The sequence below is a fragment of the Mastacembelus armatus genome, chromosome 22 (genome assembly GCF_900324485.2).
Source record: "Mastacembelus armatus chromosome 22, fMasArm1.2, whole genome shotgun sequence".
Taxonomy (NCBI): Eukaryota; Metazoa; Chordata; class Actinopteri; order Synbranchiformes; family Mastacembelidae; genus Mastacembelus; species Mastacembelus armatus.
Genome location: NC_046654.1, coordinates 12,832,586 through 12,858,881, shown reverse-complemented (window position 1 = coordinate 12,858,881; position 26,296 = coordinate 12,832,586). Strand labels below are relative to the sequence as shown.

At 42.0% G+C, this 26,296-nt stretch overlaps 2 protein-coding genes across 2 annotated transcripts; one reads left to right on the top strand and one right to left on the bottom strand.

The window, feature by feature from the left end:
• The first annotated feature begins 739 nt into the window (after positions 1-739).
• On the top strand, positions 740-16,775 carry ccdc9b (coiled-coil domain containing 9B). The gene is given in 15 exon segments (XM_026307791.1): positions 740-943; positions 3,634-3,741; positions 3,892-3,996; positions 4,127-4,207; positions 4,209-4,283; positions 5,350-5,499; positions 7,767-7,829; positions 9,718-9,896; positions 11,114-11,163; positions 11,292-11,342; positions 11,471-11,567; positions 12,877-12,910; positions 13,010-13,622; positions 13,710-13,792; positions 14,163-16,775. Coding segments are annotated over 15 exon segments (1,728 nt in total). The 5' UTR covers positions 740-931; the 3' UTR covers positions 14,190-16,775.
• A 4,275-nt stretch (positions 16,776-21,050) lies between these two features.
• LOC113128082 (uncharacterized) lies at positions 21,051-23,058 on the bottom strand. The gene has a single exon (XM_026303138.1). The coding sequence runs from the start codon at positions 22,627-22,629 to the stop codon at positions 21,946-21,948; it is 684 nt and encodes a 227-aa protein (XP_026158923.1). The 5' UTR covers positions 22,630-23,058; the 3' UTR covers positions 21,051-21,945.
• Between the last annotated feature and the right edge of the window lie 3,238 nt (positions 23,059-26,296).

Here is a 26,296-nt window from a genome sequence, read left to right as displayed (position 1 = left end):
TGCATGCCGTGCATAAAGAATTGTGGGAAATTCAGAACAACCCCCGCCCCTCCTCCAGACTGTAGGAAGCTTCTTTAGCACTCAAAACATGTAGTCTGGCCCTTGTAGGAGACGCAGCCTTTGTCTCATCTGTGATGTCTGGATTTATTTAGTGCTGTGTTTAGATGGAAATGAAGTCCTGTTACAACAGAAGTGGCTCAGGAAGCTTTCAGAAATTACTTATTGTATGTTTTCTTTTTTTTTAACGAAATTCCTGTCTTACCCCATTAAAACCAAGGGCATGATGTAAAATCATCACTCATGTCCCTGTGGAAAACCTTCATAAACCTCCAACTACAGCAAATTATTAGCCTAAACCAAATACCCACTAATGCATAGCACCTGTAAACCCATGGACTTTCTTTCTTTGGAGAAGAAAGATTAAACCAAGAAGCAGATGTTGGCTTTGATAAGATTCTCATATTGCTGCTGCAGCTTTTTAAACATGAAAAAGAAAACAATACATAAGCAATCACATATATTTTCAGCAAAGCAAATATTCAGATAGAAACCAGCATTATTCTTTTATTACATAGTCAGTTGAGCAGTGTGTGTGTGCGTGTGTGCGGAGAGCCTGTTTGAGCAGATGATAAGTGAGGAGGGGAAAGAACAAGTGCTGAGAGAGAGACAGAGAGAGAGAGCATATGTGCAGGAGGGTGGGAGGGTTGGAGTGAGAGAGAGAGAGAGAGAGAGGGAGAGGGAGAGAGGGAGAGGACAAGCGGGTGGGTGCTGTGAAATCCGTGAACAGGGGAGCTCTGTGCATTTGTTAGACGCCTTGGCTGCTTGCCCAACTTGGCTCATTGTAATCGAGGCATGGTCGTCGACTCCAGGCAGCCCTCTCTGCCGCCTCGGCTGCCTCACGCCTGGACCCAGCCCAGCTCTCACCGCTGACATGGAAAGACCTGTGAGTCCCGTCTCTCTCCTTCCCCTTCTCTCCTCTCATCCTCTCTCTGGTATTAGGTTCCCCCTCTTCCTCTTCTGCTGTGTCGCAGATTTAGCTGTGGCTACATGCGGCGTTTCAGCTGTGTCTCTGGCTCTTTCTCTCCCCTGCTGTAGCTCCTGTAGGTGGCAGGGAGGAAGCTTTGGCAGCTTTCTCTCTGCAGCCCCCACCTCCCACCCCCCACCTCTCTCTTTTGCCTGCCTGTGGGTGCATGGGTGCTCTGTGTTGGCAGACCCACAACCTCTGTGTGTGTGTGTGTGTGTGTGTGTGTGTGTGAGAGAGAGAGTGTGTGTGTGTTGTTTTGTTATTGTGTGTGTGTGTGTGAGTCTGTAGGGTTAGCCTTGCTTCTGCACAATCACAGAGCTGGCCAGAAGGGTCCGTGCACAGAGTCTCACCAGTTTGGTCTATGTAGGCCAGTGTTCACTTCAGTCTTCGCCATTGGCCTCGCTGAGATTGGGCCTCTCAGTTGCGCCTATTCTTGGTGGTATGTCCTCATGGTCTGTTGTGTTTGGATACCCTGACAACTAGGAGCTGTGAGGTAACCACTTTCCAGCCTGCTGCCTCTCTGAGTGAGTCCCAACTTTTCTCATGCTCTCTGTCTGGCTTTCTAGGTTTGAAACAGGTTTGAGACACATCTGGATCGAGGATGTGCTGTGCATGTTATTTTACTGAAAGTAAAATAAAAAAATAAAAAAAAGACTGATCTGTCTGATGGTAAGATTTGCCTGTTATAGTTGAATATGTCAGTAACAGTCATTCTTTGCAGATGTAACATCACAGGCGAGGATGGAAACAATTTCAAAGAATTTCTTGCAGTCCCAGTTTGTTGGTCTTTGTGCGATTGCTAGCTGTGAGTCATCATTCTCAACTAGTAATATCACACAGAAGCAGCCACGAGCTTTTTGTCGTCACCGGTGCAACAGTGAGAGGTGACCGACTCAGTTTGGCACATCTACTTCCAGTCTCTGTCAAGAAGGTCTAACCCCTCCGAATAATTTCCGAATAATTTATAGAGAGTGTGGAGAAGGGGATACTTCAAACTGAGTTATGTTGTTTCACAGTTTTGACAAGCAAACACTGCCAACTTTTCATTTTGGTGGCATTACTGCCACTATCTCCTTAGCTGTGAATAACAACAAATGATGCCGGCAGCGATTCAAAACGAGAAACACTTGTTTGAAATGTTTGAGTTGAGAGCTTCTTCTTCTTCTTCTTCTTCTTCTTTTTTTTTTACAATGTTTGTCTTTCATTGAGTTTTACCTGAACAGTCCTCAGTTGTTTGTATGACAAATTAAATCTTTCTCAGCATGCAAAGAAAGAAAAGCATATCCACCAAACCAGGTACCACTGAGCAGTTTGTCTGAGAGCAGAAATGGCTTTTTGCTTGGAGCATGCGTCTTTGAAACAATATGCTGTGAGGTAGGAGTTGACTTGTTACCAGTCCTCATGTTTGCATATTCTAAAAAACCCTGTGGGATAAATTTATAGGAATTTTTCAGAGGTAACAAAATACTTTCATTAGCACTATTTTATTTATTACATGCAAAGAAGTATTTGTAAAGATGACAAGAAGTATGTCTTGATGCTAAGATGCTGGCTGTAGCTTTATATTTTCCTTAGAAAATGAATGAGCATACTTCCTTAGATGTGGAGCTCGTCCTTTATAAATGGCTATGCAGTACATTGGTTGTATTACAGCACATTCTTTTAGAGTATTTTTGACATTTCATGCACCTGATCTGAACCCCCAGTGTTTATGTGCTTTAAAAGGGCACACAACCCTCCTGCTGCACAGACGAGTTCCACACTCACTGCTCTACTGAAGCACACGTCCTTTAGTTTGCTCATCAGCAAGTTAAGGAACCATCACTCACAAGTCTCATCCCTTAAAGAAAGACTACACAGACCTAATTGAAGAGGGAACATCCCTTTACTGTACAGTATGTAGGCTGTTTTGGAGATGGCTGCTGCTCCCCCATTATCATTCTGTAATAGTATCCTACTTTTGCCTGCTTTTGAATATTTGTGCATATTTAAAACCTCAACCCAAGAACATGAAGATTTTCTGTATGAGGTCAAGTGAGCAGGCATGCCTGCTGACTGCAGTGCAATGTTTAGGGTGATCTACATATGCATTCAGCCTGTGTAACTGAGCTTTGTAATGAATGCTCCATCTGTGGTAGGTGTGAGAGCTTGTTAGTGCTGTGTATTAACGCAGTACACGCAGCTGTGTGGAAAAAGAAACATTTTATTCAACTATCCATAATTAGTAGTTGATCTCTTTTGTCTTTCTACTCTGTATATAAACAGACTGCATTATTTTGCATTATCTGCATGAATATTTTTTTATCACTTGTTTAATGGAGCCCTTTTATCTACTCTACTGGTTTGAAACTCAAAATGCATATGCAGATAGTAAGCCAAATAGAGCCGGGCATTGAACTTGAATGTTTTTGGATAGTCTCATATGTGTCCACAATAACAAATATTGAAATCTTTCCAGTACTGACAGCTGGCATAAAATATTTGGTTGGAGTTAGAGTTAGGTTGGAGTTTGTTTATTGTAGCTTTTAGCTCACAGTCCAGTTTTACACTATTTTATGTATAGGGAAATGGTACTGAAATGATCATTGTTCTGCTGTATCTTATCACAGACCCCCAGTGACACGATGCCCAGGAGGGATCATGAGAGGGACTTGGAGCTGGACAAGAAGATCGAGGCTCTCCGCAGGAAGAATGAAGCGCTCATGAAGAGGTACAAGGTAAGGACAAGTGCTCTCAGGCACAGAGGTTTGTGTAAAGTTCAGAATCTCACTTGCTATCATTAGTAGAAATGCGCATTTTGCAGTAAAAGGCCTGGAGCACTTACAGGCTTCCTGATTGGTTGGTCATTTTCTTTGAGTTGCATTTAGGAGGTGGAGGAGGACAAGAAAAGGGCAGAGGAGGAAGGAATGGCGCTGCAGAGCCGCAAGGGCAAAGCTGATGATCTTACCATCACAATAAGCAAGTCCACCAGTGTGAGTGTGCAATATGAGGTGATATATATATATATAGCTTTGTGAGTAATGCTGTACAGATTTTCTGTAGAAGACATTGCTATGGGCTACATACATATTTTTATAACATGTCTCTCTTTGTTTGGAGCAGGATAGTCGTGTGGTGGTGACGAAGCCATTCAGCGGCGCCCCACCAGCTGGGAAAGGACAGCAGGTGGCTGGACCTGACAGGGGGGGGGGAAGGTCCACCACAGGCTGGTGGCAGAGGCCACAGGAAGCAGCTTATGGTCACTATGGCTGGCAAAAAGGTAAAGGCATAGAAGTACCAATTTCTATATAAAATGGAAAAATAAGAGAACACAAACCACTGTCATTTTTATTGAAAGAAGTGAAAGAATAACATAACAAATTCCTCATTCAAATCAATAAGTAGATCTAGCTGAAAGCAGTGTAACAAGCAGCCTGTCACTAGGCTTTAGGTAGAAAACAAGCGTAAACTGCAAAGTAGGCAGGAGGTTGTTTGTCTCTGTGTGGCCCTGTGATGGACTAGTGACCTGTCCAGGGTGTACCCCTGCCTTTACCCAAAGAGAGCTGGGATAGGCTCCAGCAGATCCCTGTGACCCTAAAGAGGAATAAGTGGGTATAGATGATGGATGGATGGATGGAGCACAGATTTTTAAATCATTATTTGACTAGTTAAATTCCAATGAGTGCAGCAGCTTTCCTTTAAAACAAGGCTGCTGCACTCATTGGAATTTAACTAGTTTATAGTTTTTAGTTAATTTAACTAGCAGCATTACAAGCTTGACACAGGACAAATCAATATTAGGTAAACAAACAGCAATATTAAAAACCAGGTGATAATGTATGATGGCACAAACAAAGTAAGGACAATTTTCAATATTTAATAAATAAATGTGCTAAAAACAGAGCCAACTGGATAAGAAATCTTTTAAAATTTCTTTGAAATTAAGTTTGGGACACTGAGTTTAATTTAATATCCTTCTGCAAATTATTCCAAGTGGTTGGGGCAGAAAAAAATAAACATTTCTCCTATCTTTGGGTGCTAGGGATAAATGGCAGATATGTGTTTGATGTGGATTTATGACTGGAAGATGAACTCAGATCTATATATAGGTTTGCAACTCAGTATATAGGTTGCAACATAAAGTCTGGGGATCACCACAGTATTCAAGCAACATTCTCATCAAAAGTCTGTGTATAGATACATTTTTAATTTATAAAGATTAATTGATTGAGCATTTGTATTTTACCCACTACGTAATGATTACTGGTCAACATTCTGACACTTTAAGCCCTGCAGTGCGTCCTTCTGGAGTTATGACAGTCTAATAAGAGTAGCTATCTATCCAGGGCAAGAGGGTGGTGAGTGAGAGGCCAGAGAAGAGGCCAGGGCCTACGGATGTAAAGAGCCCCACAGATGACGGACAGGCCAAGCGTGTGGAGTCAGCGGGGAGGGGGAAGCAGCAACCTCACATGGCCAAGAAAGACGTAACACTACAGGTCTGATCAAACACACTCCTGTGAACATACACTCAAGCATTTAAAAGCCGACATACGCTGCTGTCTCACTTATCCACCCGCCCTTTATTCTCGTCATGCTGGATGAAGATGCTTTACATAGATGTCAGACATGTCAGCTGGCCACACCCCTCCAGTGAAGGAAGACAATTATTTGCAGACAGGAGGTGAAATGTGGTTGAAACCACTTGGTGCTGGATTAGAAACTGGAGGCTGTTAAATAGAGTTGTTGGCTGAGTAGATGCTCTGCAGAACCAATACTTGATTTAAAAATTAGGCGATACTTAATATATAATTTAAAATTGACAATCTTCTTAAGTCTCGGATTAGATTTTCTTTATTTTTAACTTTTAGCTCTGACAGTTAACATCTGGGAGTAGATGCCACTGGTTGTGTGGAAGAGGCTGTAAAGTTAACAGAAGCCCTCCAGGGCTGAAAAAGATAGATAGATGCTGCAAGAGTGCAACAGAAGGCCTTCTTATGAAGACTGAAGCTTTTCTGTTTAACATCAATAGTTTTAGTATATACTGTATGATTGAGAAACAGTGTTAACACAGACAGACAGAAAGACATGTACATGCAGTACCCCTGGCTGTACTGTGAAATGCCACACTGTCACTGACCTTAGCCCCCCCGGGTATGCAGAAAGTCTGGAACAGCTGCTCTGCCTTAGTCTGAAGCCTGACACACACAGTCACACACACACTGTCACACACACTCACACACACATACACACACATACACTTTTACACAGTCACACAGAAGCTGCTCCATCTATTAGCTGATGCACAGCACAGACAGTTGATCCTCAGCACTATAAACACAGACACAGCCCAGTCACAGGAGGGGTTTTCAGACACACGACCAGTAGATGTTTTGCGTCGTATTGGCTGATAAACCGAGTGCTGCTAACTGCCCTGTCTGAGTTACTAAATCTATGGGGCCGAACATGCTGTTCTCTTGCTTTTATTTCTGGTCTGCTTGGTCTGTCCCCCCTTTTATTTGTCACGTGGACTGAATCAGCACTTGAACTGTAGCCAGTGCTCCAGTGCATCAGTCATGTGTGAATCCCACAGACCTGATTTCCATGCGGTCGCTGTTTACATAACTAGTATCATTTAACGCGGTTCATAAGATTAGCAGGGAGCACAATGCACAAGGTTAGTATGGGAGAAGATCATTTCATGTATCTATCTGGAAAATGTTAAAAAATCCATGATGAGCTGACAATGGCTTTGCCCAAACACTGATATATTTTTTCAGTGAGGGTGTGTGCATGTTGGACACCTTGGAAATAAATCTTGACTTTTTGTGATGGGGGTGTGGTTATCTGGCACCGTTCCAGTCAGATTGTGATGCCTGGAAGTGCCCCATGACTAGACTGTGACACTGTTCACACTCATGAGGGAGAGAGACACAAGAGAGAGGAAATGGAGGAAGAGGGAGACTCCTGGCTGCCCATTGTCTGTTCCCAGACTCCACATCTCTCTGCAACCTTAAGTGGTCTGCCCTCCTCTGGCATGATTGTTTCTCCATTCCCACCATCCTGAAAGGGCTGATTTGATCTAATTAACATTCGACTGCCTTCTCACGCTTAAAAGGCTCATTATGCTGCAAAAGAGATGGGTCTGGAAAAGGGCCAGGACATGGTCAGAGAGGGAGAGGAAGTGTGAGGAGACAGAAGAAAAGAAAAAAGGTAGTCAGGGTTCCTTTTGTCTTTGTGTATGTGTTAGACTGCTGTTGTTTGTGGGTAGGAGAGTGTATCTGGGATTCATTGTCTCTAGGTGCACAATAGACCACTGGGTCCAGCGTTTATTGTCATTTCCCATTGAGTGATCATGCAAGTGTTGCTGTTAATGATAACATGAATCACCCGCTGTGTTTACCAGAGCACATCCTGCTGTCAGAAATACACAGAACTGAAATTCACACTATTCTCTACCTGCTATAAGATAACTTTCACTTTTCAAGCCTCTGAAGTTCAGCCACAGCTTACACTCTGAACCTAAATTAAAACCAAACAAGTGTCACACTATGCTGCAGCATCAATATTCCACTTGGGGGCAGCATAAGCCTCTTAATCTTTCCCAGTGTGTGAGTCTGTGCCCTCGCCTGATTTGTTTTTACTGTTTATGGCAGCAGTAATGCGACTCTCTACAACCATGATTAATTGGCTGGTAGCAAGTTGCTGTGTCACCCTTATTGTTGTTATGTTCCTCTTCCTTTTCATTGTCTCCCCTCTCTGACAGGATGAGGTTAAACAAGGGCAGAAGCACAGTGAGGATCATCACAGGCTTTCAGAGCAATGCCAGGTACCACAGTGCCCTGCTTCCTAAGACAGGCATAAATCAACATAAACATTACATAAACAACTACACTCATGTTATATAAGCATGCACACTATCACAGAAAGACCAGTAAGCCAAATGACTGTAGGTCCACCGCACAGTGACCACATGCTCCACAGAAATAAAAACAAATGTTAAATACAAGGTTTCCTTATGTGAGCACACAAAAACAAAGAGCAATAGAAATGCACAGTTTACCCACATCACAAGCACTAACACACAAATAGGCACAACACGTTGCCATGCACAACCCCCTTTTCCAGTGCTCGTCCCCATCTGCCTCCCACTGGCTCACGTGTTAATGTTGCTGGAGTAGCTCAGAGATGTCTCACAGATCAGACGTGCGATATATAGGGCAGGCAGTGAGAATGGGCTTCAAAGGATCAAGAATATACCACATGACAAATGATGCTATTCATGCCTCTCTGGATCTCTGCACCATGTCTGCTCTGTAGTCCAAGCTAAGTGCTCAAGGAAATGCCATACAGAGTTGGCTTTTCTGTCAGACTGCCCTCAGCTTGGTCAGCTGTTTTGTTTAACAAATATGAGCGTATTAAGACCTAAACCAGTGCAGCTGCTGGAGGCTCACTAGTTTACAATTAGAACATTATCTTTTTTACACCTTCTACTAATCTTCTATCACCTTTTCTAAATTTGACACTTTGACACTAAGTCCTCCTCTCACTGTGCAACCCAGACTCTCTATGTAAAGTCCACCCTACCTGCTTTGGTCCCTGACAACCCCACACAGGGTAGAAAATGAAAAGTGCTAATTAGTCTGGTGGCTGGGGTGGCAGCAGGAGATGGCCTGTTAGAACATGTGAGAAGCGCCTTCCCCTGTGGCCCCCTGTGTCCTCCAGGGGTCACAGGAGAGGAGGGGGGAGGAGATGGAAAACAGTGATGAGCACAGATGCCAGGACCTCCTGTAACTGCACACAGGAAGGCAACATGTTTACTTGGCTCTGATTGGCAAACACCTGATGGGAAAAACATTATTTTAGTGTCTTACGGGCACAGTGTTCTGTCTCTTTCTGAATATTTTTACTGTTTCTGTGAGACATAATGTGCAGAGCAGTATTTAGATTGCTGCCCTTTTTAAAACAGAAATCACAGTTTTGTTTTTTTTCTAGATACCAATATCATCTCCCTCCTGCTGTATAAACACCAAGCACTCACAGGCACGTTTTCTCAGAGATTGCTGGGCTTTTACGTGATTTCCCTCAGGGCTGTATGCAGTCCTGGTCTGCTCCAGCTTTGTAGCAAGAGCACACAGGCTGCGTCCCCTTTGATGTATGAAAGAGCCTCCATCAGATCTCCCTTTATTATTAACAGGCAATCCTTTCTGCTCTCATCACAGTAATCAATAAACAGGTTAAGAGGAGAATGTAGGAGGGCGACCTAATTGCATTTACTGTGCGCTAGACTTTTCCTGGAATATTGCCTCAAAGAGTTTGATTGTGTCATCACTATAGACAAACAAGAAGCTTTTCATGATCAAATAGGAGCTGATTGGTCCCAGAGGCAATAAATAGTATTTTTTATGCTGAGGCAGTGATTGGTGTTTACAGTAAAGCAGGAAAATACCAGAAATACCCTCTGTTTGTTTATCTTTTGTGTATTTTGTGTCATTACTGTTTAATTATTAAAAAAAAAAACAAGAGAAACTATTTCTGTTTATCAACACAAATGCTTCATTTAAGGATGTTATTGAGCTTGTTCTCTCCACTGGTCTGATTAGTGCGTGAGTGATGTTTGATATGTATATATTTAGTCATGTGAGCTCTTTGCAATATTAAAGAAGCTACTTGTTTTTATTCATTAACATAGACTGAAATGCTTTGTGTCCACATAGGAGGCTGAGAACCTGCAGGCCAGCACAGACCTCAACGTCCCCACATCAAAGGAGGAGCAGGAGGAGTATGTGAGGTGGAAGAAAGAGCGCGAGCAGATTGACAGGGAGAGAGTGGCACGCCATAAAAACGCTAAGGGCCAGTGGAGACGGGCGTGGGACATGGACAAAACTGAGAACATGTAAGAATCTTAGCACTCAGCTTTCCCAAGGCACTTTATATGCTTCTTTTCTTTTTTTCACTATCTACTCTATGTACTGAATCAGTCCTACCTACCAACACATCCAGAACTCACTTATTAACACATCGTATCTTGTTTGTTCATATAATCTATGTGATAAAAGTAAAGACAAAATCTAAAAATGACCATTTTAGAGTTACCTACTGTGCTGAAGCCAACAGTCTTTATTGGCAGTAAATTTTAGTTTATTATACATTGTTCTTTTTATCTGTTTTTTTTAAACATTAAATAACTTTTAAGAGGCATGTTAACTAGTGATTTTTAGATGTGCTGGTAGGCAGTATATGGAACGATAACAATGTTGTCATAATATGCCTGTTTATTTAATGCTGTCTGTTATGTTAGCACCTTAATTAGCTAATCCACTGCCTAGTCAGCAGTTACTGAAATAAACAAAATGATGCTTCTTTTTTCTTCCTTTGCCCCTTTAAGTCATTGTAAAGCTCCATTGACATTTATGTAGATTCATACAAGAACAACCTGTTTTCTTTAGATGAGCTGTCAAGACTAAATCAAGCCACAGATGATGCAAACTGATTATATGATCATATTAATACTTTTTATGTGAATTGTGCACATTATCTAATGGTATGTTACTATAGCATGTTGTGTGATTTCGCATTGTGAAGTTTCAGTTTTATCACAGGATCTTCTGAATTTAAAATGAGCCCATAAGCAACGTTTCAAACACCCAGTAGCACCCCAAACTGACGGCGGAAAAAATACACCCCATTAATTTTAGTGTTTGCTAAATTTCAAATAAATTCAGCTGTAGCAGAGTGACCAGGCTGCAATGAATTTGCTGTTTAAAAAAGCATCAAAATGTAAAGAGACGAGGGAGGAGCTGCTATTTTTAGCTAGGGATAAGGGATGGAATGCCTTCCCTTATTTGGCAAGGCTTAAACAAGGCCCTCGAGTAAGAATAGAAGGGCAAATGTGCTTTTGATTCAACAATTTAGATAGTTTCAGTGAATCCTGTATAAAGTTATACATTTTAGGCCCATGATAGTGTATAATGATGATACTTGAATGTCGGAAGAGCCCATCCATGGGTTATTATATCACCTGAACAAAAAGTGATAAATTATTTTGAGACATGACCAAGACACTGCTTACACTGGCTTGTGTTCCTGTCTAAACTGAGCCTCCATGTTTAGGTTTTCTGACAAATCCCTGCCTGACAGAGACTGGGGGCCTTCCAGCAGAGGTGAGACATAGGTCACACATACTCCAACCCATAAACATGAGAATAAAGTCGTTCACATCTCAATGAAATTCAAACATGCGGTTTATTGTTATTCTGGTCTTTATTGTTGATCCCTTTGTCAATTCTAGGTGGACGAAATACTAGAAGAGGACAACCCAGGCCAGGTGCTGACTCAAGAGGTATTTCTTAAGTTCACTAATGAGGATGTGATTAAAAATACACTGTTATCTTGGCAGGAACACTGTTAGCTTTTGCTGGAAAATGTCATTTTATTGTGACTTAAAATTAATGTATTCTTCCACCTTAGGTCATGAGAAACGAGGCAAAGACAAGGGAGTTAAAAATGTGCTAGTGATGAGCAGTAAAGCAAAAGGCAAAGATCGTCTGACTGGGAGGGCCAGGAGGTCAGTAACTACGAACCATTATTTTGTTTGGTAGCATACACACCACAGCCTAATATTAACTTGATTCAACCAATGGGATGTCTCTTACTCAATTAACTCTAACATCCTCTAACTAATAAAATACATAAAACAGATGTGGGAAGCCACATTGTTTTCCCGCACTGTGCCCTAATGTTCAAATTCCCCTGGATGTCATGAGACTAGATTTAGAAGTTGTGACAGCTGACTACATAACCCAGAAAGCCTCATTGATGTCTCACTGCATTTTTTTTTTTTTTTGGTCCTCCAGCTTTTCCTCTGTTGTGAAATGAGCTCCTGTGCTGGGAAGTGAGGAGGGTTTCAGGGAGTGTTGTTACACAATAATCGCTGACAGTCTCCAGACATGGAAGTGAGGCATTATAACCTTTCAGTGTGTAATGTGACAGATGAGTTTGTGTGTCTGTGTCTCAGTGATGGCAGAAGGTAAAGGGTCAGGGGACAGTGTAAAACAACACTCAGGTGTGTCTTTTCAGGTTCTTGTTATCAGGCTGTGCTTTTGTCACAGCTGGCAGCAGATCCTAGTGTGGTGAGAGGCAGCCCTCAGGCCACTAAAACTATAACAGCTGAGTCCTAAGACTCTGCTTGCTAGAGCTAAGCAACCTACAGCTTTGCAATGCAAGTGCTATGAAATATTAAAGGAATATATATAAACTACATATATTTTAGGAAAAACACTTTAGTTGCTGAGCGTTAGGTGAGGGGTGTCATGGTGTTGCAGTGGTTAGCATTAGATTGACTGACAGGGTCTTTCTGTGTGGTGTGTGCATATTCTCCGATGTATGAGCGGGTTTTCTCAGGTCTTCATCCAGTTTAGATTAATTGATGACTTTAAATTGCCTGTATACGTGGATGTGAGTCTGAGGGATAGACTGGTGAGTGGTAAGCTCTTTCTGATTTTTTCACAGCAAAGCAAATTACTGAAGGTTTTTTTTTACTGGAGAGTGCAGCTGACATAATCCTACACTGCACTTCAATCCTCTAACGCAGCCTACAGGACTTATTTCCATAATATCAACACGGATCCCAGTGTCAGCTGGGATCCGCTCCAGCCCTCCGTCTATCCTCTTGGAATAAGCGGTATAGATAATGGAGTTAGATGGGAACATCAATACCACATGTTTGTGTGGTCAATATGAAGTCACAGCCAGGAGGTGGTTAGACATTGATGGCTTCACGCTGTAACAGGGGAAAAACACATCTACTCCTTAACTATTACTATTTCCTGCTTTGTTACTCAGGCAGTCCTGACAAAAGTTATTTTAATTTTCAGATGGCAAGCAAATGAAGAAGGAGAGAACTTACAGGTGAGAGGTGAAACCTGTGTAAGTGAAAACTGTGCTGTGCTGTAAATGGTTAAAAACACAAAAAATACAAACCCCTGATTTGTTGTTCTAATCTCTTAGATATCTGATACAACACTGGAAGAATTTTTGGAAGAACTTGATGCTCTCACAGATACTGAAGGAGAAGATCAGAAAGAGCAGGACTCAAAAACAAAGCTGTCACCCAGCCCTGATTCTTCAAGAATATTTGTGGAAGGCAGTGGATGCACAGCTCCTGTGTCAGCTACTACCTTGAAAGAGGACCCCCCCACTCAGGGGAAGTCCTCATCCCCTCGGGGTTCAGAGAAGAAAGTACGCTTCTCAGAGGAACTCATCCAGGGGACTAATTCGAGACAAACCACAGGCTCTCAGGACTCTGTCAGCTTGGAATCCAGAAGTCCGAGCTCCTTAAAAGTGTCCTCACCTAAAAAGAACAAACACGAACTGCAAGGATCACAGCAGCATCTTGAAAGTGCCAAGCAGGATGATGGCAGTCCTCAGGATCAGGGAGGTGGTCCGTCTGTTCCTCCTGTTGCCCAGGAGAAGGCCACTGAAATTGAATGTACTAAAAATGACAGCCACCCCCTCCGAGCTCCCATCTTCTCGCCTGCTGAAATAGCCTGTGCTTCTTTACAGGTGAACTCAGTCCAGCCTGCAGAGCTTGCCAAGTGCAACATTAGCAACACAAACTCAGGTATGTAATAGTTTCACTGCTGCCTGACATTTGGAAAAGTACATCTGGATGATTTATAGTTATGCTGATGTTGGCTTTCTCTCATAGATGAACTCATAGACTCTGGTCTGTCTGTCCTGAGCCTGGAGTCAGGAGAAACCCACCCAACACACTCCACCAGCAGTGACAAGGTCAGTGTGCGAGACAGGAAGAGAGATGGGAGAATCGATAGATGTGTAAATGGACTGATGGAGGAAAGTGCAAATGGAGGCAGAGTTAAATGGATGAAGAGAGGCAGAAAGGCAGTATATCTGCACTGCAGCTAATATCAAATTTCAGTTTAAGTGTTTTCACCACCACTGAGGCCTCTTTGCAGTGCAGAGGAAATAGTCTCATGAGAGAATGCCCTTCATCTCATCCCCAATAATATATAGCTGTCTGTCATCATGCATATAGGGAAGAGAAGTGCTGGGCTGGAGATAAATAAGCAGGCTATGTGAACTATGGAAATCAGATTTAATTAACACTTATATGTGTACATTTGTTCTCTTTTTGTTACAGGCACGAGAGCACGGGAAGATTGTTTGATTGACATTTTGGGATGTAAATAGCGAAACCAAAACACAGCGACACAGAGCCTTCCCTCCTCTCTGTATTTGGGTGTATCATTGTGCTTCAGGTAGCTCATTTGAGATACCCTGTTTATGGCTTACACTCAAAATCATGGTGTAATTTCGCTGTGGCATGTCCCACCCATTGACGTTTCTAAAATCAGATGTAGGAACGATCACCATTTTCCCTGCTCGAATATTTTTACATCCAAGCACTTTATGAGTCAAAAAAAAAAAAAGTGTAGTGACACATTACACGATATGTTTGTATGCTGCTTGAGTGCAATATCATTGAATGTTTACATTTGTATGAGAACTTCAAGTACATATCCGGAGGCTAGCTAATTGGTTTAACTTAGGTAGCCCTTGACAATAAACTTCAGCCACAGTTAAATTATCTAGTGCCTGATTCTGCCTTACAGGTGTTTCCAAGTGACAGACCTACAGTAGAGTCTGTACTTCTACACTCAAATCTGTGTGAGTCGATATTATTTATTAACTTATTCCAGCATCAGTTAATGGCCTTTCATGAATCAGAACTCAGCAGATTATTGAAGGGCCTATTTGAGACTTAATATCTTATTGGCCACCTACCAAGACACTGCTCAGTTTCTAAAACATTTCTACTGTACTGACATAAATGGCTTTGTTATGGAGAACATTTAGAGGGGCACTCCACAGATTATTTTCACAACAAGCTCAGTTTACTTATTATGGTCAGTGCTATGTCTGTTTCTCCAGAAGAGCTTAGTCAAGTCTGACAAATAACCCCGACGACGGTGTAGTGATAACATCAAGGTCCTGATTTGGAAATTATTTGTTTATTTAAAAAAACAGTAAATGTGTTACAAACTGGGGATGTGATGTTTGCCAAGCAGAGAGGAATTCACTTGAGTCACCCAACTTTATGAAAGCACAGGTTTAAGTCTCTGGAGTGCCCCTCTAATGTTAAGCTAAAAGCCCACTAATAGCAAAATCAATATTGCTTGCATAAAAGCATTTGGCTGTTCTAAACGCCATCTTGACAAGTGATCAATAACACTGTACAAATAAAATCTCAAACATGCCCTTTAACACACTGATACTGTGCTCCTTAAAGTGGCCACAGCTTTACAGTTGAATCACAGTTACCTGGTCTTCCACCGACTCCTACTATATGTTGTTAGGCTTTTAGTTAGTATGGGATTGTAATGTATCTCTAAACAATGGGCATGTCAGAGGTGAGAATCAAAACTAATTTGGGAGCTCAAATGTCTTTTGCTAATAATTAGTGTATGCTGTTCTTAAACAGCTGGTGTTAAGGGTCACAGAGCAGCAGGGCCTCCAACCTGTTTCTCTATTGAGGCTTTTGGCCCCTGTGGCACCAGATGACTTCAGGCGCAAAATAAATCATCCAGGTCTGTGAGGGTGTAGCCATTAGTCCACAGTCACCACTGGGATCCAGCTGTAATTCTCTGTGGGCCTTTTTTGTAATGTATTCTGTTTTATAATCGTGAAAGACAGCTAATATTTTTTAAAAGCTTCCAGTTTAGCCAGTTCTTGTGCTTTGTATATTGGCTTCTTCAAATACTGAAGGCTTACCTTTTTTCCTGGTTTGTACCATAACACACTGAAGTGTTCTATGTACTGTACTAACAGTGCGGAGTCAGTATTGCTTTTTATTTATTTGTCTCTCCAAGTTGGACAGAAGAATGTCGCCTAGAATGGTTTTGCAAATCCAAAACTGTTTTAAAACAACGTCTATGTGCATTATAGTAGCTGTTATTTTCTCTGTAACATGTGTGGATCTCTTCTTATTTATTGCCATTTTATTTTTGGTATCAGTAGCAACTACAAGAAGAAGCCTTACAAGAAGTCTGTCAAAGAAGTGTTTGGCTTTTGACAATGCTATAGTAAACAGTTACGTAACCGTAAGTAGAGAGCTTAGTAGACATGCTCTTAGCTGCAGGACCCTGTCAGCCTCATCTGTTACATATAATATAAACAACCACTGAAGTAGAAGAACATAGGGAAAACAAGTAAGAAAGTGGTAGTGTTTGAATCCAGTCTAGCCATCAAGAAAGAAAATCTGCTGTTTCTGAGTAGGAGCCTTATATATAGGGCTATGAATAGAATGTGAATGGATGTCTAAAGAAACATGTTTGAACACGGTCATACAGAAGATGATACAGATTCAAATTCCCTGTAGGATTCATTTTGGTCAAATTAAATTTCCAACCTACATGCACAGTCCTTGTTTGTCACTTGTTGATTTAGTTACTAGACATTGGCATTATCGTCTATTGTAATTGTCTTTGACCTCAGTCAACCTGTGTCTCCACTGCCTTCATGTGTTCTCCTGTGCATTCATAAGTAAGGAGTGAATGTATGTATGTATGTGTGTGTGAGGGTGTGTGTGTGTGTGTGCGTGTGTGTGTGTGTCTGTGTTGAGGTGTGATCCTAGCCTTTCACAGTTCAGAGACCTCATGCTCATTTAAATGTATGTGCAACATAGCTTAATTTACTGTAGACCGGTTTGGAAAGAAAGGCGACATACATCAATAAAGTTTTTCTGTATTTCAGACTCCCTAATTATGATTATTCTAATTATATTTCCTTTATCACTCTCTCTTACTCTATCCCCTGTTTTTTTCTGCGATGCATCTGTGATAAAGCCATAGATGTGTGTGAATCCTTCTCTGGAGTTTTTACATCCTAAGAAAACAAAAAACAGCCTTTGTTGTGTGATTCAGAGAGAAAAGGCAGAAACGGTGAGCAGTACCAGTGTATAAAGGTTGACCTCGGTCTACTGAGCCTGCCTACACGTTGGATTTGATTAATTTCATATGAGCTCTCGGCAGAGCTGTTATACTGGAAACAGCTCCCTCTCATCCCTACAGGTGGGATTTCCCATAGGTGTTACTGTTTTAATTATCCCCTCCCAAGGCTATCACCATAGCATCCTTCTGCCACTGAGGCTTTTGGGCCCGTGACCTGGTGTACAACATGTATAACAGCGTCTTTCATACTAAAACAAAATGTTTTGCTTTACCACAACCCTAAACGTTTTTATCACTGCAAATGTGATTATAAAACAGTTTCTGTCGAGAAACACACTTCTAGTTCATTTTGGTGCTAGGCTAGGAAATAGTTTGAAGGGCCTGATGCAACAGTGGAGGTGTTGATATTATGGAAATAAGTCCTGTAGGCTGCGTTAGAGGATTGAAGTGCAGTGTAGGATTATGTCAGCTGCACTCTCCAGTAAAAAAAAACCTTCAGTAATTTGCTTTGCTGTGAAAAAATCAGAAAGAGCTTAACTTTTGGTCAAAGCAGCTTTTAAACACTGTGAGATCCTGTTACTTTGTGCAACAATAGGCTTTTGTTTTGTTGCTGGGTTTGACATTTGTGGGTTATAAAAAAAATATCACTGACAGATGGCTCCGTCCAAAGATAACGAAATTTCCCTACCAGCACTTCTGAAACTAATCTATTGTTATATTTACATAACATTTATTTGACAACACATAAATACAAAATGACTTGCAATAAGTGTCTTTAAACTGTGTACAGTGGGTGAAGGAGCAAAATCTAATCCAAAAATCTTTTAAAACATATAACTAAAAGCATTTTTAAATAAGGAAGACAAGTGCTAACCACACTTATCTTGTCAACCTCCAGGAAGTAAGTGGGTCTGGCCAAGAAATAGTCTGGCACATAAGCCTATGTGAAAACAAAATCTTTTTTACACTTCAATTTTTGTACATATTAGACACAGCAGATACACTGGGTTCATTGGTGAGCTTTACAGATGCTGGCAGGCTGATTTTGTTACCTTCAGACAGCCTGTCTAGATGTTTCCCTATTTCCAGTCTTTGAGACAAGCTAAGTTAACCAGCTGAAGAAGCATATTTCCGTAAAAAGTTAAAATCTGCCGTCTACTATCAGTCGTGCTGTAAACACAGTGAGGTGACTGTTGGAGGCTCTTGAGGTGTTTCATTATCGTTGACGGACAGAGGTTAAGTGGAAGCGAGGTCTGTCCCAATCTCACCCAGACAGGTTGGCAGACCCCACAGAGTCTGTGCGTCATCTCCCTGGCTCTGTCATCGCTCGGGAAGTAACAACCACACCTCAGCAGCTAAGAGTGTGCCCCTCCCTAACAGCCTGGAGACAGGAGGCTGGGATGACAAGGTGTTTGTGTGATGTCTGCCATATTGATCAGTGGTGGATCTTTTTCTTTCTTAGCATCATAAATTAAGATTATGATGCATGAAAATGATCAAGTCAAATACATGTCAGTATAAAAAAATAACTATTGTTTGTGCTACTATATAAAAATATCTTATGTGTGCACTTGGATTATTAGTTTGACATTATTAAGTTTAACTTGGATTCACAACCCAGCCTTTCTGTGTGGAGTTTGCATGTTCTCCCTGAGCTTGTGTGGGTTTTCTCCAGGTACTCTGGTTTCCTCCCACAGTCCAAAAACATGTATGTCAGGTTGATTGGTGACTCTAAATTGCCCATAGGAGTGAGTGTGAGTGTGTGAGGTTGTTTGTCTCTATGTGGCCCTGTGATGGACTGGTGACCTGTCCAGGGTGTACCCCTGCCTTTCACCCAAAGAGAGCTGGGATAGGCTCCAGCAGATCCCTGTGACCCTAAAGAGGAATAAGTGGGTATGGATGGTGGATGGATGGATTATTACATTAATATATTATTACTGGGTACTAATGTAAATGCAGCTTGATATTGACCTGATTTTATTCCATACAGCTCATTTTAATCAGCTGATGCTTCCTAATAGACCTTAAGTAATGTCTTACTGCCCAGACATATAGTAAAGCTTTAAAATCAAGTTAAAGTTCATTCCTTTGACAAACCTTGACACAACTGCTTTCTCTGCTGTTTTCATTTGCAACCTAAGGTATAAGCCATTTTTCTTCGTTATTTGAAATCTCCATATATACACATTGTGATCATCTATATAATAGAAACACATTTGTCAACCTGTCACCTGAATTTATGTCACAGCATTTTTTTCCCTTCAAGCCTTTAGAAGACATTATTATCATCCCTGAAAGATAACAACACAGAGCCGTCATATACACACAGCTTCACTTTTGATTTATGAAGCATAACACTACATTTGCCCTTTAATTAATTGAAAAAAAAACTGTGTTCTGAACCTTCATATTGTCCCCCAGTACTGCAAGACATCATGTTTAATATTTCATAACTTTTGTCTTGGTGTATAGCTCAAACAGTGTTATACTGAAAGACCTTTAATTTCTCCAGCTTTGTTAGAAAGTTCTTGCCAGTGGCATGCTGATTCTAAACAAGTCCAATCTGATAAGGAAAATAGTTTCAGTCTAGTGAAACTTTAAAGGCCTCCTCCACTCAAAAAAATGTTTATTGCTACTTCATTTGGATGCTTGCACTTTGCTGTGCAAAATGTTGTACATGCAGAGTCTGACACCAAAAGGCTGTTTTCACATTAATCTATCGGAGGGAGAAATTTCTCTGTACTGAATATCAGAGTTCTGGATGAGCACGATTTTTCAGGTCACGACTAGTGGGGGAAGCCAAAAATGGGTCAATTGTGATTGAGCTGGCACATGAGAGGGGACATGTTTCTTGAGTGTCACGCCCAATAGTTAAACTTTTAAAGCCAAAAACATGGATCTCCATGGATCTTCAAATGATGGAGAATGCATAAATCTAGTTTTAAAAATTTTTAGGATGGTAACTTTTTAGCAGAAAAAACATTAATTACAATTTTTACATGTCTTAAAATGTTTCTAAAGAGGCTTTATATATGCTCCTCTCTATTGCATTTGATATTAAAAACCATTTGTTGTAAGAATGGCCAGCATAAGCAGCTGTGTACAAATGGCTTTTATATTTTTTATGGTTTGGGGATTTCACATCAGAAAATGAAATCAAATGCACGGAGGGAGTTTAAGAGTTGTAAGGTCAGATGTGATAACAATAACTGTCAGCACAGATCTCCTTCATCAATAAGTTACAACCATCGGCATTGGAAGACAGTGTCATGTACTACATAGAGAAACCACAGGTCTGTCACTGTGTTATGTGCTTTATATTCTTCCAGTATGCATGGTTTGTGTTGTGATGATGGGGGATGTTTGTGACTTATCCTGTCTTCCCTGATGAATGGACTTCCTGTTTAGTTCACATACCTTGGCTTTAAGTCTGAAAATCTGTCATATTAATACGGCAGTGTATATCATCATCGTTTACATCACAGTGCAGTGTGACTGAAGCACTGGCTGCTCAGCAGCAAGTCATTTTATTTTCAGTGTGATGGTGAGTGATGCTTGTCACCGCCAGCACAGAAACCAAACCTTTCAGCCAAACAGTCCTTTCAGGGAGATCTGGATCAAAATAGCACCAGGCGGCATTGTGTAATGTGTTCTCTGTTTTGTACAGTGCAACAACAGAGCTCTCAAATCAATACACCTCCCTCACATGCTGCTGAGAGAGCGCACAGGGTGCTCGGTCTTATTTCCACTTCGTAGCTCACCACATGTGACTGTGTGAAGTGGTTTGGATGAGAGCTGCAGCGAGCGAACTGTGGCAGACTCAAAGATGAATGCTTTTCTTTTCATGAGGAGCAGACATTCCCTCTGATCGCACACTGGACAGTTCACACAAGTCATTAAAGGGCCCACACTAAAATTTGTGTCCACATCACAAGACTGAGCATAAACTATGTTGTTTGTACTTTGCACAGTCACTGTTATTTCTGCTGAGCCTGCCTCGTCATGTCAGTCAATAAATATGGGGTTTGCACGTTATTGTTACACACTTAAATGAACCACAGGTCATTTTTGCAACAAAATACGAGCTGTTAGGAAAAAAACCCTAACATTTATTTGAATATATATTATCCATTCTGGCTCTGAATAAATAAAATATCATCAACACATAGTCAGTGATTAATTTATGATTTACATAGATCTAATATAAAACCATAGATATGAATCTTCAGTTTCTAAGGATATTTATTTGTACCTTGTGATATAGTTATACCTATTATACATACTGTACCTTTAATAAAAATCATCTAATTACACTAAAAGTTCATCAAGGCCAAAAAAGATGTATGCCTGCTCTATATGTACATTACCAAATACACAATACATTTACATGGTTATATGCACATACCTGAGCATAACTCAATAATGCAGGTTCTTCTACTCGAAATCCAGGTTTGATCCATGAAAAGAAAAGTACAGCCTAAGTTAAAATGCAGTAATGCAGTGTTGCTTTAGACCAGTCGACGAATGGCAGTGATGTTAAGCACTGTATGCCTGTGAGACCTGTTTATGTCCTGCAAAACCAAAAGCGTCTCTGGACCCTGTGTCCTAACATTTGAACCAAATATCTTACACCGGCCTTGTCCACACGTACAAGCAGGTCAGTGGCCTCGGCAGTAGACACACACTGATTTAAGGCATACAGATGGCCTAAAAAAAACGCATAGTAAGTGTTGAAGGGTAAACAGTGAAAAAGCGAGGTCTCTTCTTTTGACAGTCATAAGAGCAGGGCGTCAGTTAATACGTGCAGTTCATCCATATGGGGCTCTGCAACATGAGTTAAAAGAAGAAAACTTGTGTAGTATCCGACCTGCGGCTCTGACTCAGTAAAACACTCCTTGTTGGGTCAGTTTGTGTGTGTGTGTGTGTGTGTGTGTGTGTAAGTGAAGGGGATGTGGCGGTGGAAATGGGGCCCGGTCACTCTCCTCTCGGGCCAGCTCGGCTCGTCGCGGGGGTCGGGGGAACAGGAGCGGCGTCTGCAGCCTGATCGGAGTCGCGTCTGTGCGTCTCCTCGTCGTCAGTGCGCGCAGCGCCAGGTTCGCCGCTGCCTGACGGGATGTAGCGGTTCACTCGCGGCTGAGACTCGTGAGTCTCGCCGACCAAAGTGCTCGAACTCTCCGCGCTTGTGTGACCGTGGGAAGACGCGTACAGTCCTTCCTCCTGCTGCGAGTGCGCAATTTCGGCTCGAGGACTGCGCGGGGACACCGCCGCACTGCCGACTCTGGCGTCCCACCGAAACGTCAGATTGTGCGGGGATGTACCCGGTTGGGTCTGATTGAGATATAGCAGCCCTGTTTGTGTAGAGTTCCAGTCTGTGATGTTGTTGCCTGTGGAAATATTAGTTGAGATGTTTGCGGTGGGGGTGACCTCAGGAACCTCCGGCTTCCCCCCAGAAGAGGATGCACTGGTTGGTTTCCAGATCAGGCTGTAATAAATTGCCAGGATAATGGCTGCTAAGGACACGGACAATACATAGGCAAAAACAGTGGCTAATCTCACCCACTTCTTGTTCGTCTTAGCAGCCATCTTAGCCTTTTTGTCCCCCGTGTAAGTAGCAGGTTTGCCCCTCTCCATATTGGGCATGAAGTCCCGCTCTCTCATATTGCCCCTGTTTTTTCCTCGATGCTCCACCACCCCCTCCGTCTTGAAGGCTGCTTGTTATCCACAATCCAAGAGAAGAGAGGAAGCGGAGGGCTGAGGAGAAGGATGCTGGACCACCTTGAACCGTCCGCACAGCAGGAGGAGGTTGCAGCTAAATTGATTTCTTGTAATTCACTGGGTCTCAAAAGCGCAGAGCGTAACACTCGGTGCCCAGTGCAGCATTGCGTTTCATAATGGACATCAAGCATCCACAGGCTGACTGCGCGTTTCAGCATCCGAAAGCTGCGGGACCGATGTGTACCCTGTGCGATGTTTCCAGGGAGCAGCAGCTGGCTGTAGGCCCACGGCGAAACTGCAATATAAGATTTGATGTCATTTATGAAAACGGTTATGTGAGATCATACGGTACACAACTGTCTGTCTTATCCAGCAAATGAAGTGGCTGGCTCAGCTAAAAATACAGGAGAGGGGGCGGGCGGTGTCTCTTAAAGAAGCAGCAGCTGTGCAGCAGCCCGACAAGAAAGCGCACGCACGCGCACACGCACACAAACAAACTCATATTTCTATCTTTATTAGGACCCTCGTGGCCATAAAGCATTTCCTAGACCCTTACCTTAACCATCACAACTAAATGCATAACCCTCACCATAAAACCAAGCCCCTCAAACAGGAGTCTGAAAAAGGTGAGGACCAGCTAAATGTCCTAACTTTGCCAAAGGTCCTCATTCAGATGCAATCATGCTCAACATGGTCCTAACACACACACACACACACACACACACACACACACACACACACACACACACACACACACACACACACATATCTCACTGTTCACCCCAGTGGACAGAATGTATGTCAGATCTATGCAATGAGCCACTAAATAAGTGATGAATACATTTTTAAAGTCATTTATGAATGATGTAATCCTTATCCAATCCAGTGTTAAACTAGTAACCACAGCCAACAGCCCAGACATTTGTTTCTACTTTTTTTATTTGTTTTGATCCCATCCTACCTGCTGGCTGCGTCATGTGCACACCGTCATTTCAGCACTGTGGACAGCGGCGGATGTGCCACTGCGCATGTCATCTGGGATACTAAAGGTGAAACAGGTGCAGGAAAAGGGCAGTAACATTTGAACAGAGCTGTGCCAACATAAGAATGACGTCCAGTTAGTACATGTAATAAAAAACACATTTTCAGAAAAGCATAAATTCTGATGACTCACCTAGTCATTTATGGGCAATAAATGATCTCTTCTCACATGGACAGAGTTCCCTGTATCTATCACAATACACAGCAGTGTGTCAGAACTTCTCCAGAAACAGGATGGTTGAAAGTAAAGCACATGGTGATTGTCACAGAACCAACTTTTTAAATTTATAACTAAATGTGCTGCTGCAGATAGGACTGCCTGTGGAGACTGGAGGAAGGAGGAGCCTTTTTGGACTGTGAGGTCGTCATCGGGTCTGATGGTAACCGAGAAATACCAGTCTATAGGAAACCCACACACACAGACCAATACCTGCTTTTTGACTCCCATCACCCACTGCAACACAAACTAGGAGTCATCAGGACTTTACGCCATAGAGCAAACAACATCCCTACCTCAATGGAGGCCAAGAGAAAGGAGGACACACACTTGAAGACAGCCCTGAAAACTTGTGGGCTTTCAACAAGGCAACATCCACATCAGGCAGAAAAACAAGAGACATGGCTGAACCTCATGATCCACAAAGGAAAAACCTGGTCCTTCCCTGTGTAGCAGGTGTTTCAAAGAGGCTTAAATGAAAACATCAGATATCAGTCCACTTCAAACCCACCAACACACTCAGGCAGAGACTGGTTCACCCTAAAGACCAGACACCAAAACAAAAAAGGAGCAGTGTAGTATGTGCTGTCCAGTGTAAGGAAGAATGCTCGGAAATTTACATCAGACAAACCAAACACTCAACAGGAAGACGGTCCAGCACAGGAGGAGCAGCTCCTCAGGACCACAGTCAGCTGTGCATCTCCATTTAAAAAAGACAGGACACTCATTTGAAGACAGTGATATACACATTTTGGACAGAGAAGATAGGTGGTTTGCGAAAGGGGTCAGAGAAACTATCTATGTTCAAGTGGAAAAACCCTCCCTTAACAGGGGTGGAGGGCTCAGACATAACTTATCTTCAATCTACCAGGCTGCCTTTTCATCTGTTTCCAGGAAATGAAGGAACAATTCAAATGTCTGCCGGGGAGGACACACTCTTGGTGAATCAGAGGGGTCACATGAGCCCACCATTAGATCCTAATGACCCTCACCTGACCTCACTTCCTTTGTTCACCTAATGAGCCTATTCAGGCCAGGTGTGAAGTGAAACCAACTCAGGAGTGTGGGTCTAATGACTCTCCCCCATTTACACAGCTCACCTAATGAGCCTATGGGACTAGAGGGGGATGAGTAGTGAAACATTTCGACCTAAATACTAGAAGTCCAGTTGTCTGACAACCTTCACAGACAGACATGAGGAAGATGATGAGCAGCCATAATGTAGGTCTCCTGTAATTTCTATATGACTGTAATATTAGTGGTCATTTTCATAAAATGTTGTAATTAAAACATCAGCCTTTTAAATAAACCGATCTTGTGGTGGTTTATCAGATGTCACTCCTCTGGATTGACTCCTGGCTGGCCGAATGTTTGCATTAGGAGTTTCGCTGCGGTCTGAAGGTTTATTTGAATGATATCCAAATCACTGAGAACCTTTTGTTGAAACAGCAGCCAGTGCCCCGCCTTTGGTAATAAATTGCACTTCATTATGACCCTGAACTGGTAATGACATCTTCGGATAGAGCCGATCAGTAAATCACATTCAAACAATGTGCAGTTAATGCAGGCTAAATGAAACCATATGTGAAGCAGCATGCCGCCATTTGTTTGGCCTGAACAACTCAAAAAGGGTGAATGAGCACTGAGACAAAATAATCTAACGCAGAGTTTGAGTCAGAAGAACATCCTGCTCTTGGACTGTATCACAACTAGTTTCTTCTGCTGATTAATTGTAATTTTGCAGCCACAGACCTACAACTGCTGAATGAAAACTCAAAATAAATGAGAAGAACAGCAGTGAAGAGGCATTTATTAAAGGGTCACTTCACCCAAACTACAAGAACAATAATTTCTTGTGTACGTTTAGTGGTGAACAGATATTTGGTTTTATTTACCCACAATTTGAGATTTCCATGTCTGAGATTTCTGTGTGCGCCACAAACAAATTTTTTTTACACCTCAGCTTTGTTGTTGTGGCATCAGAAATATCATTAAATCAAAGGTGCTATTTGTCTTGGTATTGATTGACAGCAAAAACATGTTTTCTTGAATTTAATGTATGAAACCAGTATTTTTCTGTCTAGATCTCTAAATCTAAAACCACTTGGACAACAGCATGTTTATCACCATGCCATGTTGCATGTTTTTTTTTTCCAACTTAATTTGCAATGCATATTTCTTGGGGTGCGCCCTGACTACAGTTGGAGTCTATGCACTTAACTTAGTGCATTAGTACATCTTTTAGATGCAAGTGGAGGGATAAGCTGGTCAGTTGTTATGACCATGGTGGACATCCACATAGTGGACATATTTCAATAGCAGCAATAAACTGGAATATTAAAAATGGATAAT

What these genes read in the sequence shown, in the direction of transcription:
- LOC113128082 (XM_026303138.1), bottom strand. Translation starts at nt 22,629, where the DNA reads ATGAGAGAGCGGGACTTCATGCCCAATATGGAGAGGGGCAAACCTGCT.